At 35.8% G+C, this 14,700-nt stretch overlaps 1 protein-coding gene across 3 annotated transcripts in view; it reads right to left on the bottom strand.

Annotated features, from left to right (window-relative positions):
• Nucleotides 1–14,700, bottom strand: part of PARP8 (poly(ADP-ribose) polymerase family member 8) — a 190,959-nt gene that overhangs the window by 60,862 nt on the left and 115,397 nt on the right. For all 3 annotated transcript variants that reach the window (XM_061129822.1, XM_061129821.1, XM_061129820.1), the window contains exons 9-10: nucleotides 8,740–8,800; nucleotides 8,201–8,291 (exon numbers count right to left, since the gene is read on the bottom strand). In XM_061129822.1, coding sequence (XP_060985805.1) covers nucleotides 8,201–8,291; nucleotides 8,740–8,800 — 152 coding nt within the window. The remainder of the gene's footprint in view (nucleotides 1–8,200; nucleotides 8,292–8,739; nucleotides 8,801–14,700) is intronic.

Raw genomic sequence — 14,700 nt, forward strand, 5'->3', positions numbered from 1 at the left:
TGGCAACCCAACTCCAGTATTCTTCTTGCCTGGAGAATTCCATGGACAGAGGAGGTTGGCAGGCTATAGTCCACAGGGTCGCAAAGAGTCAGACACGACTAAGCACCCATGCTCACTGTAAATCTGAAATGCTTGTTTGTCACTTGAGTGGAAAAGTTTAAGTAGGCTACTAGAGAAATCCAGTATTTACACACTTGGATGAGAGAAACATGCTAAAGAAATACATTTGGACGAGTCAGAACTTATATGTATTTAAAGGCATGAGGCTGGATGAGAAGCTATGAGTGAGTGTAGATGGAAGACAGAAGTTAAGGATTCGGCCTGAGCCACCCAGTATCTAGAGGCTCCACAGAGAAGGTTGAAGAGGAATAGCTAGGAGGATGGAAGATTCCAGAATGCTGCTGATATGGACATATCTTCACAAAAGTTTTCCAAGGAGGAGATAAACAACTGTTATAATATGCTGCTAAGTTAATTAAGATGAAGACTCCAAATTGGTCATCGGGTCGTTAAGCAATATTCAAGTCACTGGTGACACTGACAAGAGCCCTGATTGTGAAATGATGCATCCAAAACACATCTACAGCATATTCAAGGAGAAAAAGGAGGGGGGAAAGGAAGCAAGTTAACAGAGACAAGTCTAAAGAAGAAACAACAGTCATGGGAAGCAGAGTGCTAGGGACTAAATGAAGAGTGATTTGAGGTCTAAAGGTGTTTGTTTTAAAAATGAGAGGACTTTTTTTTTTTTTTAACTAATGGGAATCTTTTAGAAGAAAGAGACATGCACAGCATAAGGAGAGAGAAGGGTGTGTTAATTAGATGAAAGAGGATGGAAGCTAGTATGCAAATAAAAAGATGACCTTGTACCAGAGCATGGGTAGTACCATTCTTACGAACTGTTGCAATAACAGATCATTAGAACTAAGACTGTCTAATTACTATACATTCTCAGATCACACATGCTCCACACAGCAAAGCAGGCTGGTATCCCCACCTGCCTCATTCCCTGTCTTGGCCATTAGTCTGAGATACAAATACTCCACTGATCAAAGAAAACTAGTGCTAATCACCCAGCAGTTTCTTTCCAGCAAACATTCTAATCCTTAATAGAGAATACTTAACTTCAATTCCATGCATCCCAAACCCAGGGCTATAGAAAAGTGAATTTAAAAAATCCTAACTTGAAAACTCAGGGGAATTATTCTTTAAAGAAAAAGATGAAAAAATTAGAACAGAGTGTGTTCTAAGAAGATTTAAGAAGACACAATCTCTTCTCTGGCAGATGGAAAAAGAAACTGGGAAGATGGAGGCAGAAAAATGAAAGGGGCCTGGCTTTTAAAAATGCAGAAAAAAATTCAAAATGCACTAGAAGAACTGAAATCTTCACCGAAGATAATTGTATAAGACAAAGGGAGAAAGACAGAAGAGATATAATACACACAGCTATTTATCCAAAATATATAAATTATTCCTACAAATTAATAATACAAAGACCAAAACTTATTCATACTATGAATTAGCAGAAACTAAATGTCACAAACATTGACTCAATTAGTAGTATAAAATCTGAATGACCCCAAATTTTGGAATAAACTGAAAGAGCTAACAAGATGTTACTTCCAAAAATATTCCAAAATTCAAGTGATAAAATTCGTATACTATTAAAATTAATGAATGCAATTAGCTACTGAAGTGTATTTAATGTATTCAAACAAGATGTTAGTAATCAGTTAAATTGGATATACATGTATGGGGACTCTATACTAACTCTGTTCTGTAAACCTGAAAATGCTTTATATTAATTTTTTAAATGTTTTTAAAAGTAATAATATTTACTAGCCAAAATAATCAGCTAGAAAATAAAATGGAATATCAAAGACCCATTAAGCAAATAAACAAATGTGTGTCTGTATGCTCAGCCGTGTCCGACTCTTTGCGACCCTATGGACTGTAGCCCATCAGGCTCCTCTGCTCATGGAATTTTCCAGGCAAGAATATTGGAGTGGGTGTCATTTCCTCCTCCAGGAGTAAACAAATATTCAGGTATAAATTTAGCTAAAAGTAGTCTTTTAAGTAGACTATTAAGAGTAGAATCTACAAATAAATAAATATAAAAGTAGAATCTACAAGTAAATGACCCTTTACAGGAAAAGTAATAAATATCATAGAAATACTTATTCTCCCTAAATTAAAAGTTTACCTCAACCAAATTCCTCACAAAGTACATTTTTGGGGACAAAAGAATGAGAAAGATAAACTACTAAAATATTTTTTGTTTTAAAAGGGAAGATTATTCAGTTTTTCCTTGTCTCTCATAATTTAGGTTGGGAAAGCAATAAGTGAGGGTCGCTCAAGATAGGTGGAAATTATTCCAACTCTGATCATATAAATATAGTGGTATCAATAATGAGATGATTTGCACAAGAAAACATTTTTAATAATGTTAGCTGTGTGTCACTTTAAACAAAAAGCAGCCATGACCTTGAGACCATAGACTAGACTTACATACCAGCAATTTTAAAAAAAATATATAGCACCATAAAAATCATAACAATCTTGTCTTTTTATTTAAAGTATATTTCCCCATGTACAATGAAAATAATCTTTAACTTCAAAGTGGATAAGGAGGTTATTTCTTCAATTCTTATCATTTCTGTTCACTCACAGATACACTGTCAGATTAGCTCTGGCCAAATGTTATAGTTCAGATAAGTATTACTCATACATTCTCCAAACCAAGGAACAAATGCTCTTCAAAAAGAACTGTTAACTAGGTCAGCCTAAATCTTGGATTTTTGCAAGTCATACATTTTTTGCAAGTTCATTTTACTATAAGTGTTGATATTGTCAAAGACATTGCAAAACAATCTTCAAGAAATACTTTCTCATCTACTTATTTGCTTGCAATGATCCAAATCGTAAACTAGGATAAACTCTCATTATTTTTTCTAGAATAATAAATTCTATGTTTCTTTTTAGTATCCTTGTCTCTATTTCATATTATTCCTAATTTTAAATCATATTCTTCCTTAAATTTCTCTGAGTAAAAAACATAGTCTTTGGGGAAATTTACTAGTTAAGCTGACAAAGTGAGTCAATCGTCCCTGAACAAGCCTTATCATAATCACTGCATTTTGGAAATAGGAGAAACCCAGCAAAAGGACCAGAAACTTGGAATAATGCCATCCTCATATGAGAGAAACTTTAAGCAAATTTTGCTACAAATGGAACAGATGGAACTAATCTTGTTGTTGTTCAGTCACTAAGTCATATTCAACTCTCTGTGACTCCACAGACTGCGGCAAACCAGGCTTTCCTGTTCTTCAGTATTTCCCAAAGTTTGCTCAAATTCACGTCCACTGAGTTGGTGATGACATTGAACAATCTTATCCTTTGCCACCCTCTTTTCCTCTGCCACCCTCTTTTCCTCAATCTTTCCCAGCATCAGGGTCTTTTTCAATAAGTGGGCTCTTCACATCAGGTGGCTAAAATATTGGAGCTTCAGTTTCAGCATCAGTACTTCCAATGAATATTCAGGGTTGATTTCCTTTAGGATTGACTGATTTGATCTTTTCGCAATCCAAGCGACTCTCAAGAGGCTTCTCCAGCAACACAACTCAAAAGCATCAATTCTTCAGCGCTCAACTTTCTTTATAGTCCAACTCTCACATCCATATACAACTACTGGAAAAAACATAGCTTTGACTAGATGGACCTTGTTGGTAAAGTAATGTCTCTGCTTTTTAATATGTTGTCTAGGTTGGCCATAGCTTTTCTTTGAAGGATCAAGCATCTTTTAATTTCATGGCTGCAGTCACCATTAGCAGTGTTTTTGGAGCCCCCCAAAATAAAGTCTCTAACTGTTTCCATTGTTTCCCCATCTATTTGCCATGATGTGATGGGACCAGATGCCATGATCTCAGTTTTCTGAATGTTGAGTTTTAAGAGGACTTTTACACTCTCCTCTTTTACTTTCATCAAGAGGCTCTTTAGTTCTTCTTCACTTTCTGCCATAAGGGTGGTGTCATCTGCATATCTGAGGTTCTTGTTCTTCTAACTATAGAACGGAATGAATGTGGAATCCTCTTTACTGTTTTTTTCCTCACACTTCTGTATTTTCTGTTTTCATTACAGAGAGTCTTTATTCTTCTTAATGGAAGAAATTATACACTAGCCACACTAATTTTTGAAAGAAGTGCATTTTAACACTGCCTGAATTCTACGGGAAACAAAATTCACATCTACAGGAACAAAATTATGTGTCTTGGGCGACTGCTGATTTTGTTCACAACAAAATTCCAAACGATGCATAAATAAAAGAAAAGCAATTGATATATAAATATGATATCAGTAGAGACTGCAATCAAATTGAAAACAGAAGGGGAACATTAAATCAAAGACTAAATGATGAAAAAGTTTGCTTAATGTAGTAGAAGATTAATGGAAAAGTAACCTATAAAATCAGAGATGATGGGCAAAAGACTAAGACAAATGATAAAAAGCATGAAGGACATAGGAATTAGGTCCAATCTGCATATACTGTGGAGGACAGATAAAGAAGGAACAACAACAAAAAAATGACTGCATAAAACTTCCTTGAGGTGGAATAAGATCTAAGCATAGCAATCAAAAATAAATATATAAATGGTAACGACAAGGAAGGGGCTTCCCAGGTGGCTCAGTGGTAAAGAATCTCCATGCCAGTGCGGGATTCGACCCCAGTATTGGGAAGATCTCCTGGAGAAGGAAATGGCAACCAGTATTTTTGCCTGGGAAATCCCATGGACAGAGGAGCCTGGCAGGCTACAGTTCATGGCTTAGCAAAAGAGTTGGACATGACTTGATGACTAAAGAACAACAACAACAATATCAAGGAAAATGAGGGGGAAAAGATCAATAAGTACATGCAACAAAACACAAACACAATCAAGACAGATTTCTCCCAAAGGAATAGAATTCATATACTTCACACACAAACTTTGGTGACTGCAGCCATGAAATTAAAAGGTCCTTGCTCCTTGGAAGAAAAGCTCTGACAAACCTAGACAGCACATTAAAGAGCAGAGACATTCCTTTGCCAGCAAAGGTCCATCTGGTCAAAGCTATGGTTTTTCCAGTGGTCATGTATGGATGTGAGAGATGGACTATAAAGAAAGCTGAGCACCAAAGAATTGATGCTTCTGAACCATGGTGTTGGAGAAGACCCTTGAAAGTCTCTTGGACTTCAAGGAGATCCAACCAGTCAATCTTAAAGGAAATCCTGAATATTCATTGGAAGGACTGATGGTGAAGCTGAAACTCCAATACTTTGGCTACCTGATGTGAAGAACTGACTCATTGGAAAAGACCCTGATGCTGGGAAAGATTGAAGGTGGGAGGAGCAGGGGACAACAGAGGGTGAGATGGTTGGATGGCATCACTGACTCAATGGACATGAGTTTGAATAGGCTCCAGGAGTTGGTGTTGGACAGGGAGGCCTGGCGTTCTGCAGCCCATGGAGTTGCAAAAAGTCAGACATGACTGAGCGACAGAACTGAACACACAAACTAGCAGAAGTTTCTAAAGCACTTGAGCCTTTTGGGGGGAACTATTATGAGCTCATAAATTTATACCTGGTTAAATTTGTCTTGTTCACAAAAAAAAGAATCATTTTCCAGTATGAAAAATGAAGCATAACCCTCACGTTTCTTTAGCTTACAAATTATTAAACATGTAAATCAATTAACAGAGATGAAAAATTAAGAATTAAATTATGAATGAGTTGTCAAACTGAATAAATGGTACTGAACAACAAATCATCTGAACATGAATTAAAATATAATTGTTGACATATTTATAAAACCATGCAAATATGATTAATCTTTAAAAGATATTGTGAAGGAAAACCTCTGCCCAAAATTCAAGATTATATAAACACATGAAACAGTGGTAAAGGTTACATAAAAGTATGCCACACTGTCATCTCACACAGATGGAACTGAGTGAGTAGAGATGAAATGACCCACATTTGTTCCTAACCCTGTTAATTAAAAAAAAAAATAGTTCAGACATGAGGGCTTCTTTTTCTTTTAATCACCATCAGAATAAAACAGAATAAGTATATTTCAAATCACTAAAGAAAGAAAAATGTCCCCACAATATGTGGGGGAAATAGCAAAAACACATATATCTACAGGCTAAATTATTATGCAGATATTACACATCATTCTGCTTTAGGATATTTAATGACTGGAGGAAAGGCTCATAACATTAAGGTACACAGCTATTAATACAACTCAATGTCAACCTTATGAAAATAAATCACATGTGTACAGAAAACAAACAACACCAACTGATTTATTCGTTCCTCAGTATAAAGGGATTATAAGGAATTATTTTCCTTCTTTATTGCATTTCTGTCTATATATTTTTTTGCATTTATAAATATATTTATTTCTGTACCTATAATCAAAATAAAAATATGTCACCTCTATTTGTCTTTGCCTAGTATTAGGTCACATCAGTTACTATATGTTACTGCATGTTGATTATTTAGGTAGAATACACTATACAATAATTAAAAAGTGATGACAACAGAAATATTTTCAAAATGGAGACTTTCCTATATATTTCATAAACGTGAAAGGGCAGATAGTTTTCTTATGTGAAAACTAACAACAGATGTAAGCTCCTTGATACACCTAAAGCAAAACATGCAGAGACCACAGTACTGTGTGTCCAGAAGATTAAAAATGTCTACAATTCCAAGACACACCATCTATGCCTGTGTCCCTTGATTCTGGGTGGGCTCTTTGACTATTTTGATGAATAGAATACAGTGGGAGACTCCGTGAGCCTTTTACCACAGCCCCTTTCTTGGAACACTTGCTTTTGGAGTCCAGTCACCATGCTATAAGAAGCTAAACTGCACAAAGGAGACACTTCAGTTGCTAGTCCCAGCTGAGCCCTGCGTAGTCCTGAGATAATACCTGCATCAATTGCTAGTCATCTAAAGTCCAACCATTTTGAGCCTCCAACCTAATGGAGCCTTTAAAAACATAAACTCCACCCACCATCTGATTACAGAGGCACAGGAGACTCCAGGCAGGAGCTGCCCAGTGGAGCCTCAAAGAATGGTGAGAGAGAAGTTGTTTTAAGTCAGTTCACTTTGGGGTGGTTTATTCTGCAGCAGTAGATAATTGCAACAATATAAGTAGATACTGGTGTGTGTGTGTGAGAGAGAGCAGTACATAAAGTGAAGTCTCTCAGTTGGGTTTGACTCTGAGACCCCATGGACTGTAGCTTGCCAGGCTCCTCCATCCATGGGATTTTCCAGGCAAGAATACTGGAGTTGGTTGCCATTTCCTTCTCCAGGGGATCCTCCCAATCCAGGGATCAAACCTGGGTCTCTCGTACTGCAGGCAGACTCTACCGACTGGGCCACCAGAGATGCCAAGCAACACTGGAGTGGGTAGCCATTCCCTTCTCCCAGCCCGGGGATTGAACCCAGGCCTCCCACATTGCAGGCGATTCTTTACCAGCTGAGCCGCCAGGGAAGCCCAAGGATACTGGAGTGGGTAGCCAATCCCTTCTCCAGCGGATCTTCCCAACCCAGGAATGGAACCGGGGTCTCCTGCATTGCAGGCAGATTCTTTAGAAGCTGAGCTACCAGGGAAGCCCCATAATACATATAGATTACATTTAAATCCAGTAAGTCTTGGCAAGAATGATAATAGGGTCCTTTGTTATAAACAATTCTTCCTTCAGATACATCAAAATCATCCCCTCAGGTATTGGAAAACAAAAATATTACTAATACTTCATTTTCAAAAAAGAAATATGTTACACAGGCTAAATTCATTAGTAATCAAAGATAAATTAAAATTAAATATCAGGTTCAGAAACACAAAAAATTAAACCGAAGGGCAACTCTAAGTATAGTTACTGAGTGTTTATTATATATACAATTCTCTTTTAGGTTTTACTGTTTTTCTTTCACAGCAACTCATCAGCTTCTGAAAACTATAAAACTAAATGTTGTATGTTTCTGTTTACGTAAGTTATGTTGGTGATATAGCACCTCTGCTAGGACGCAAGTGTATTTAAAAAGCATTATCAAGATAGTCTCAATTATGTTCAGAATTACCAAATGAACCATATTGTACTTCATGCACAGTGCACAACTGATGAATATGCAAAATAACAGGAAAATGAAACTAACCTGGGCCATTCAAATACTGTGTAAGAGAACAGTGTAATCGGACAATTATAGGTTCTGTTCGAATTACTTCCCATGCCACAGCAATCTCCTCCTGTGCAAATATTTGAAAGATGAATTAGTCATCTTTTAGAGTTCTTGATTTTTTTCCAAAATAAAAAATATATATGCTTTTAAAACTTATTTTGAAGAAGCGTTTATCATTAAGGTCTACAAATTATCTCAAATACAGGTCTACGAAATGAAAGTCAAAGTACTTTTAATTTTTGTCTTCATTTGAAAATTCAAATGAAAACTTAACAAATAAGGACATACTATACTACTGATACAAACCCATAATTTTAAGGAAATATTAAAAGAACTGGTGGAGAAAACATGCAAAATCTCTGCTTTTTCACCCAGTCATAGCATTTCTTCATAAATCACTTTAACAAAGTCATTATGTTTCTCATAGTATTATAAGAGAAACTAAAATTAAATCTCTTCCAAGAATAAAAGTGTTTTATAAATGCAGCAATCATTTAACATAAGTCGATACTTACATCAAGAAAGCTAACATCAATATGCAGATCAATATCTACATCATCAATGGCTCCGTATTCCCTGAAAGCAAAGATTAACATTATTGTTTCATTTTCTTTAAAAGACAGTGTGTTCTAGGTTATTTTAAATTAAAATTTAGTCATGAATTCTCATCCCTGATGTTCACAGATAGTTCAGAAATGACTGTGGACATAAATTAACTAACTCAATTTAGTTGGATTTTGGTCTCATGTGACCTCTTTATACCATATACATACCTTTCCATCTTATGTACAGGCAAATACATACATGAACTCAAGAGTTATTTGGTTCACAGTTTCAAATACCCCCAGTTCTATTTAACAAATTGAACGATCTTCTCATGTGATCACTTGGTGTTCACGGTGCTCTCTTAAGATTCAGAGCTGCCTCTAAGCGCAAGAAAGGAGTCTCTGACACGAGGAAGGGGTGGAGGGATCACTGATTGCCACAATAATATGCCTATAAATTTTCCTGCCACGTTAGAACATCAGTAGTTCTGAAACTTATCCAGGTGTTCTGTCACTTAAATGTCACTGATATTTTGATAGGCAGTTTTACATGTCTGATGTATCCAAATTAAAACAAGTAACAACAGTATATTCCACACCAACAGGAATATTTTTTTAAGATAACTAAAAGGCATGAAAGAGTAGCTTTTGTATTCCCCATATACACACATCTCTATTTTTGATATTTTTATAAAATTCTGAAGTTACCAATGCTAATTATAGTGAGGGAAAAAACTATGATAACAGAAATTGTAAAAATTAATGGCCAATATTTATTGAGCATTTACCTGCCAGAAAGCATTCTAAGGATTTTACATGCATGTGATCATAATGCACAGTAGGTACTACTTGCTGTTTAGTCACTAAATCGTGTCCGACTCTTTTGCGACCCCATGGACTGTAGCCCACTAGGCTTCTCTGTCTGTGGGATTTCCCAGGCAAGAATACTGGAGTGGGTTGCCATCTCGTCCTCCAGAGGATCTTCCCAACCCAGGGATCAAAACCGTGTCTCCTGCATTGGCAGGTGATTTCTTTACTACTGAGACACCAGGATGTCTATTACCATTTCCAATTTACACGTCCATTAACTGAGGCTCAGAGGAATAAAGTAACTCACCCATCATTGCTTTGTAGCAGAGCCAGGATCTGAATATATGCATCCTATTTAAATATTTATGCAGGTGCTTAGCTCTTTATTCAATAAACTATCACTCTGTGTTGGAAACCAGGTCAAACAATGATGGATGATCTCACTAAGTCCTCATCACAAACTTCTGACAGAGATAATATAATTATCCTCATTTGCAAATGAGGAAACTGAGGTTCAGGAAAGTGGAACAAGTTGCCAGAGGGCAGAAAAGTTGGTGGAAATTCAGACACAAGATTCACATTCAACCTCAAAACTGTCAAGTGCAGTATCTGGCACACAGTAAGTACTCAATGAACAGTTTCGTGTATGATGGTATTCAAATAATGCTAATGTAGTACAAAACTATGGCACTTTTATAGGGTTCAGAGAATGCACTTTTATAATGATTAAATAGCTTTGTGTAATTTGAAGAATAAAGAATGCAGAAGGTCCTTTTACTTTTTTATATCAATGATCAAAAAATGCAGCATGTTAGAAACTAATAACTCAGCCTCTATGTTTTCTCCATTCTCTCCTTAAAAATATATCAAAACACTGAGCACATTTTCATTACTTATGAATTTACACTTTCTATTTTTTAATGGTTATTTCTAAAGGTTACATAAAGAAGAAAATGGATAAAATTATTCACATAGGAATTAACTTTTAAATTGCATGCTTCAAAACATCAGTGTTATAGAAAATAGATAAAATAATTCACATAGGAATTAATTCTTTAATTACATGCTTCAAAACATCTGTGTTAATCATAGAGGATAAAAATTTTTATAATCTTGTCAAATTTAGACATTATATGCAAATTTAGATATAAACATATGCCAATTTGGTTATGAAATTATACAGAAACTAAGACAAGAATAAGGATCAAGAACAAGGAACCATTGCTTTTATGAGTCTAGCTCAGGGTTCAGAAAACTTTTCCTGTAAAGGTCAAAATAGTAAACCTGTTAGTTTTTACAGGCCACATAGTCTCTTTCACATATTTCTCTTTATTTTGGGGCCATTTTTTTTTACAACCCTTTAAGAAAAGCAAACACCATGAACTGTTCAAAACAGATCCCACGGCCCACTGGTCATAATTTGCTGACCCTGGACGTCAGCATACTATTCATAAATATAAGAAGTCAAATATCTAAAGTCAGACACGTCAAAAGGGAACCATTAAATACAATGATGAAGACAGATTACTAATGATGTTCAAATGACATTTTGGTGAGGGAAAGAGACCATTCCCATAAAGTTATAACAAATATGTACAAAGTAGAAATTAGGAAAAAATGAATATTGAATAATAAGGAAATACTTAAACTATGGCATGATGATATAATTTTTTTAAATTACCCATTACTAAAAATGTTGATATAAAAATATTTAGTATCATGAGGGAAATGTTCCAAATATAAACTGTTCACTGAGCAAGTAGAGTACCAAAACATTACGGAGAGCAAAATACTTTTTTAAAAATAAAATAGAAACAGGAAAACCAAAAAAGTAGGAAGAGGACTTGTATATCACATATAGGTTGTGGGTAACACTTATTTTATAAAAAAAGCTACAGTATTTTCTAAAAAAATCTACTTTTTCTTATTACAATGGCAATACAGACGCATATAAAATGTGAGAAAGAGAAAAACAGACAATAAATAACTTGTAATAAAATTTAGTACCACTCAGACACAATAGTTTTTCTTTACATTGATTCCAGTCTCCTTCATATATTAATATATCATTATAACACATATTATTAAGGATAATAGGTACGTAAAAATTTTTGTCCTGCTCTTCCACTTTTTCCGTAACTTTTTTTTTTACCTTGTGGAATATTCTTTAAAACCATAAATTTAAATCTATAAATTTATATGAATAAAATTATATAATACAACATTAGGGTGCTCTCAATTTTTTTACATTATTAATATTGATAAATGGCCCTGTGGATAGAAGTCTACGTGCAGCTGTCTTCTCAGACCTAAATTCTAGAATTAGTAATTGAAATAAATAGCATAACTATATTTGGTAATCCTAATATATACTGTTTAGTTACTATTTTTAAAAAGTTAAAACAACTTATAATCACACCAGCCAGGCTCTCACAGTGACCATTTCCCACATCCTCATCATCACCAGGCATTTTTTTCTCCCATCTTTGCCAATTTCAGAGGGGAGAATAACTCTGGATTTACTTATGATGGCAAGACTTTGGTATATTTAGAAGCAGAGAAAAAGGCAGCAGAGAGAACAAAAGTCAATACAAACCTTACCCCAGCTGTTTTCTTCATAAATAGATTTCTAGACCACTTCAACAGAATAAATCATAGAGTTATGATTAGAATGTGACATATGTTCTTTATAAAACCTTTAATATGTGAATTTTAAAGTATTCTTTATATAATTTTTCAACACTTTTGTTTTAGTTAAAGAGCTTCCTGGGTAGCTCAAATGGTAAAGAGTTTGCCTACAATGTGGGAGACTTGGGTTTGATCTGTGGGTCGGGAAGATCCCCTGGAGAAAGGCATGGCAACCCACTCCAGTATTCTTGACTGGAGAATCCCATGGACAGAGGAACCTGGCAGGCTACAGTCCAGGGGATCACAAAGAGTCAGACACAACTGAGCGACTCACTTTCACTTTCTTTCACTTTTTTTCAGTTAAAAGTATCTTTAATTTCTAATACTATGAATTTCTTTAAAAAAAAAAATCAGGAATGAAAGGGTTACAAGTGCAGTCTTTCACCACAGCAGAGCAGGAGTACAGAATTTTAAGGAGGCAGAGGCATTAAAGGTTTGCAATTAACTGGATTCTGCAGGTGTAGATCTGTAAATAGTTATACCTTTTCCTTTTATGCCACACTTCAAAGAATTCACAACAACATTGTGTGTATGCAAACCAATTTCTGTTGTGATGCCCTTTTTATATAATGACATTCATTTCACGTTTCCCACTGCGAGATTACAAAGCGTGATTACAGTCTGCCCAGATCCAACGACCCAGTCTCAGGATTGCTTCTGTATCTGAATATCTTTCAGTAGCCCCAATCTCATGAAAAGCAAATGCAGAATCAAGGCAAATGCTTGAAATATGAATGCAACTTGAAGTGTGAAGCCTGATATCTGATTGCATACTGAATGCTGTGTTGGGTTTATAATAATCCAGAATAATTCCGTGCCCTGCCTGCATTTATTCACTGTGAAAAGATCATATCAAATTGAACTTGAATACTTTTTTAAGAGAAGGGAAGCGACACAAATGATCTGATGCAGTTGTTTCACTGAGAGACTGAGGTCTTGAGAAGAACTGCTCCATAAATTTATTTCCAGTCATCTGAGTCAAATCTTTGAACAGATAATCTTGAAATCCAGCCATCTGATTTTGAATATTTACATGTGATCTAGTTCATATGTATAAAGAACATACGTATGAAATATATGCTTTCTATAAACAGGCATTTTTTAGGGCACTATGTGTTAGAATTCTTAGCAATTCATTCTCCCATTTTTTAATGGAGTTTATCAAGAAAATTAGAGATACCAAGGGAACATTTCATGCAAAAATGGGCTCAATAAAGGACAGAAATGGTATGGACCTAACAGAAGCAGAAGATATTAAGAAGAGGTGGCAAGAATACACAGAAGAACTGTACAAAAAAGATCTTCACGATCCAGATAATCACAATGGTGTGATCACTCACCTAGAGCCAGAGATCCTGGAATGTGAAGTCAAGTGGGCCTTAGGAAGCATCACTATGAACAATGCTAGTAGAAGTGATGGAATTCCTCCAGGCCAGAAGGGAATGGCAAGACATACTGAAAGTAATGAAAGAGTATTCTCTTCTCTGTAGGTTATTACCTACAACCTAGATTACTGTACCCAGCAAGGATCTCATTCAGATATGAAGGAGAATTCAAAAGCTTTACAGACAAGCAAAAGCTGCGAGAATTCAGCACCACCAAACCAGCTCTTCAACAAATGCTAAAGGATCTTCTCTAGATAGGAAATGCAGAGAGGTTGTATAAACGTGAACCCAAAACAACAAAGTAAATGGCAACGGGACCACACCTATCAATAATTACCTTAAATGTAAATGGGTTGAATGCCCCAACCAAAAGACAAAGATTGGCTGAATGGATACAAAAACAAGACCCCTATATATGCTGTCTACAAGAGACCCACCTCAAAGCAAGAGACACATACAGACTAAAAGTGAAGGGCTGGAAAAAAATATTTCACGCAAACGGAGACCAGTTGAGCTATTTCAAATCCAGAAAGATGATGCTGTGAAAGTGCTGCACTCAATATGTCAGCAAAATTGGAAAACTCAGCAGTGGCCACAGGACTGGAAAAGGTCAGTTTTCATTCCAATCCCTAAGAAAGGCAATCCCAAAGAATGCTCAAACTACCTCACAATTGCACTCATCTCACACGCTAGTAAAGTAATGCTCAAAATTTTCCAAGCCAGACTTCAGCAATACGTGAACCATGAACTTCCAGATGTTCAAGCTGATTTTAGAAAAGGCAGAGGAACCAGAGATCAAATTGCCAATATCTGCTGGATCATCGAAAAAGCAAGAGAGTTCCAGAAACACACTTATTTCTGCTTTATTAACTATGCCAAAGCCTTCGACTGTGTGGATCACAATAAACTGTGGAAAATTCTGAAGGAGATGGGAATACCAGACCACCTGACCTGCCTCTTGAGAAACCTGTATGCAGGTCAGGAAGCAACAGTTAGAACTGGACATGGAACAACAGACTGGTTCCAAATAGGAAAAGGAGTATGTCAA

The sequence above is a fragment of the Dama dama genome, chromosome 25 (genome assembly GCF_033118175.1).
Source record: "Dama dama isolate Ldn47 chromosome 25, ASM3311817v1, whole genome shotgun sequence".
Taxonomy (NCBI): Eukaryota; Metazoa; Chordata; class Mammalia; order Artiodactyla; family Cervidae; genus Dama; species Dama dama.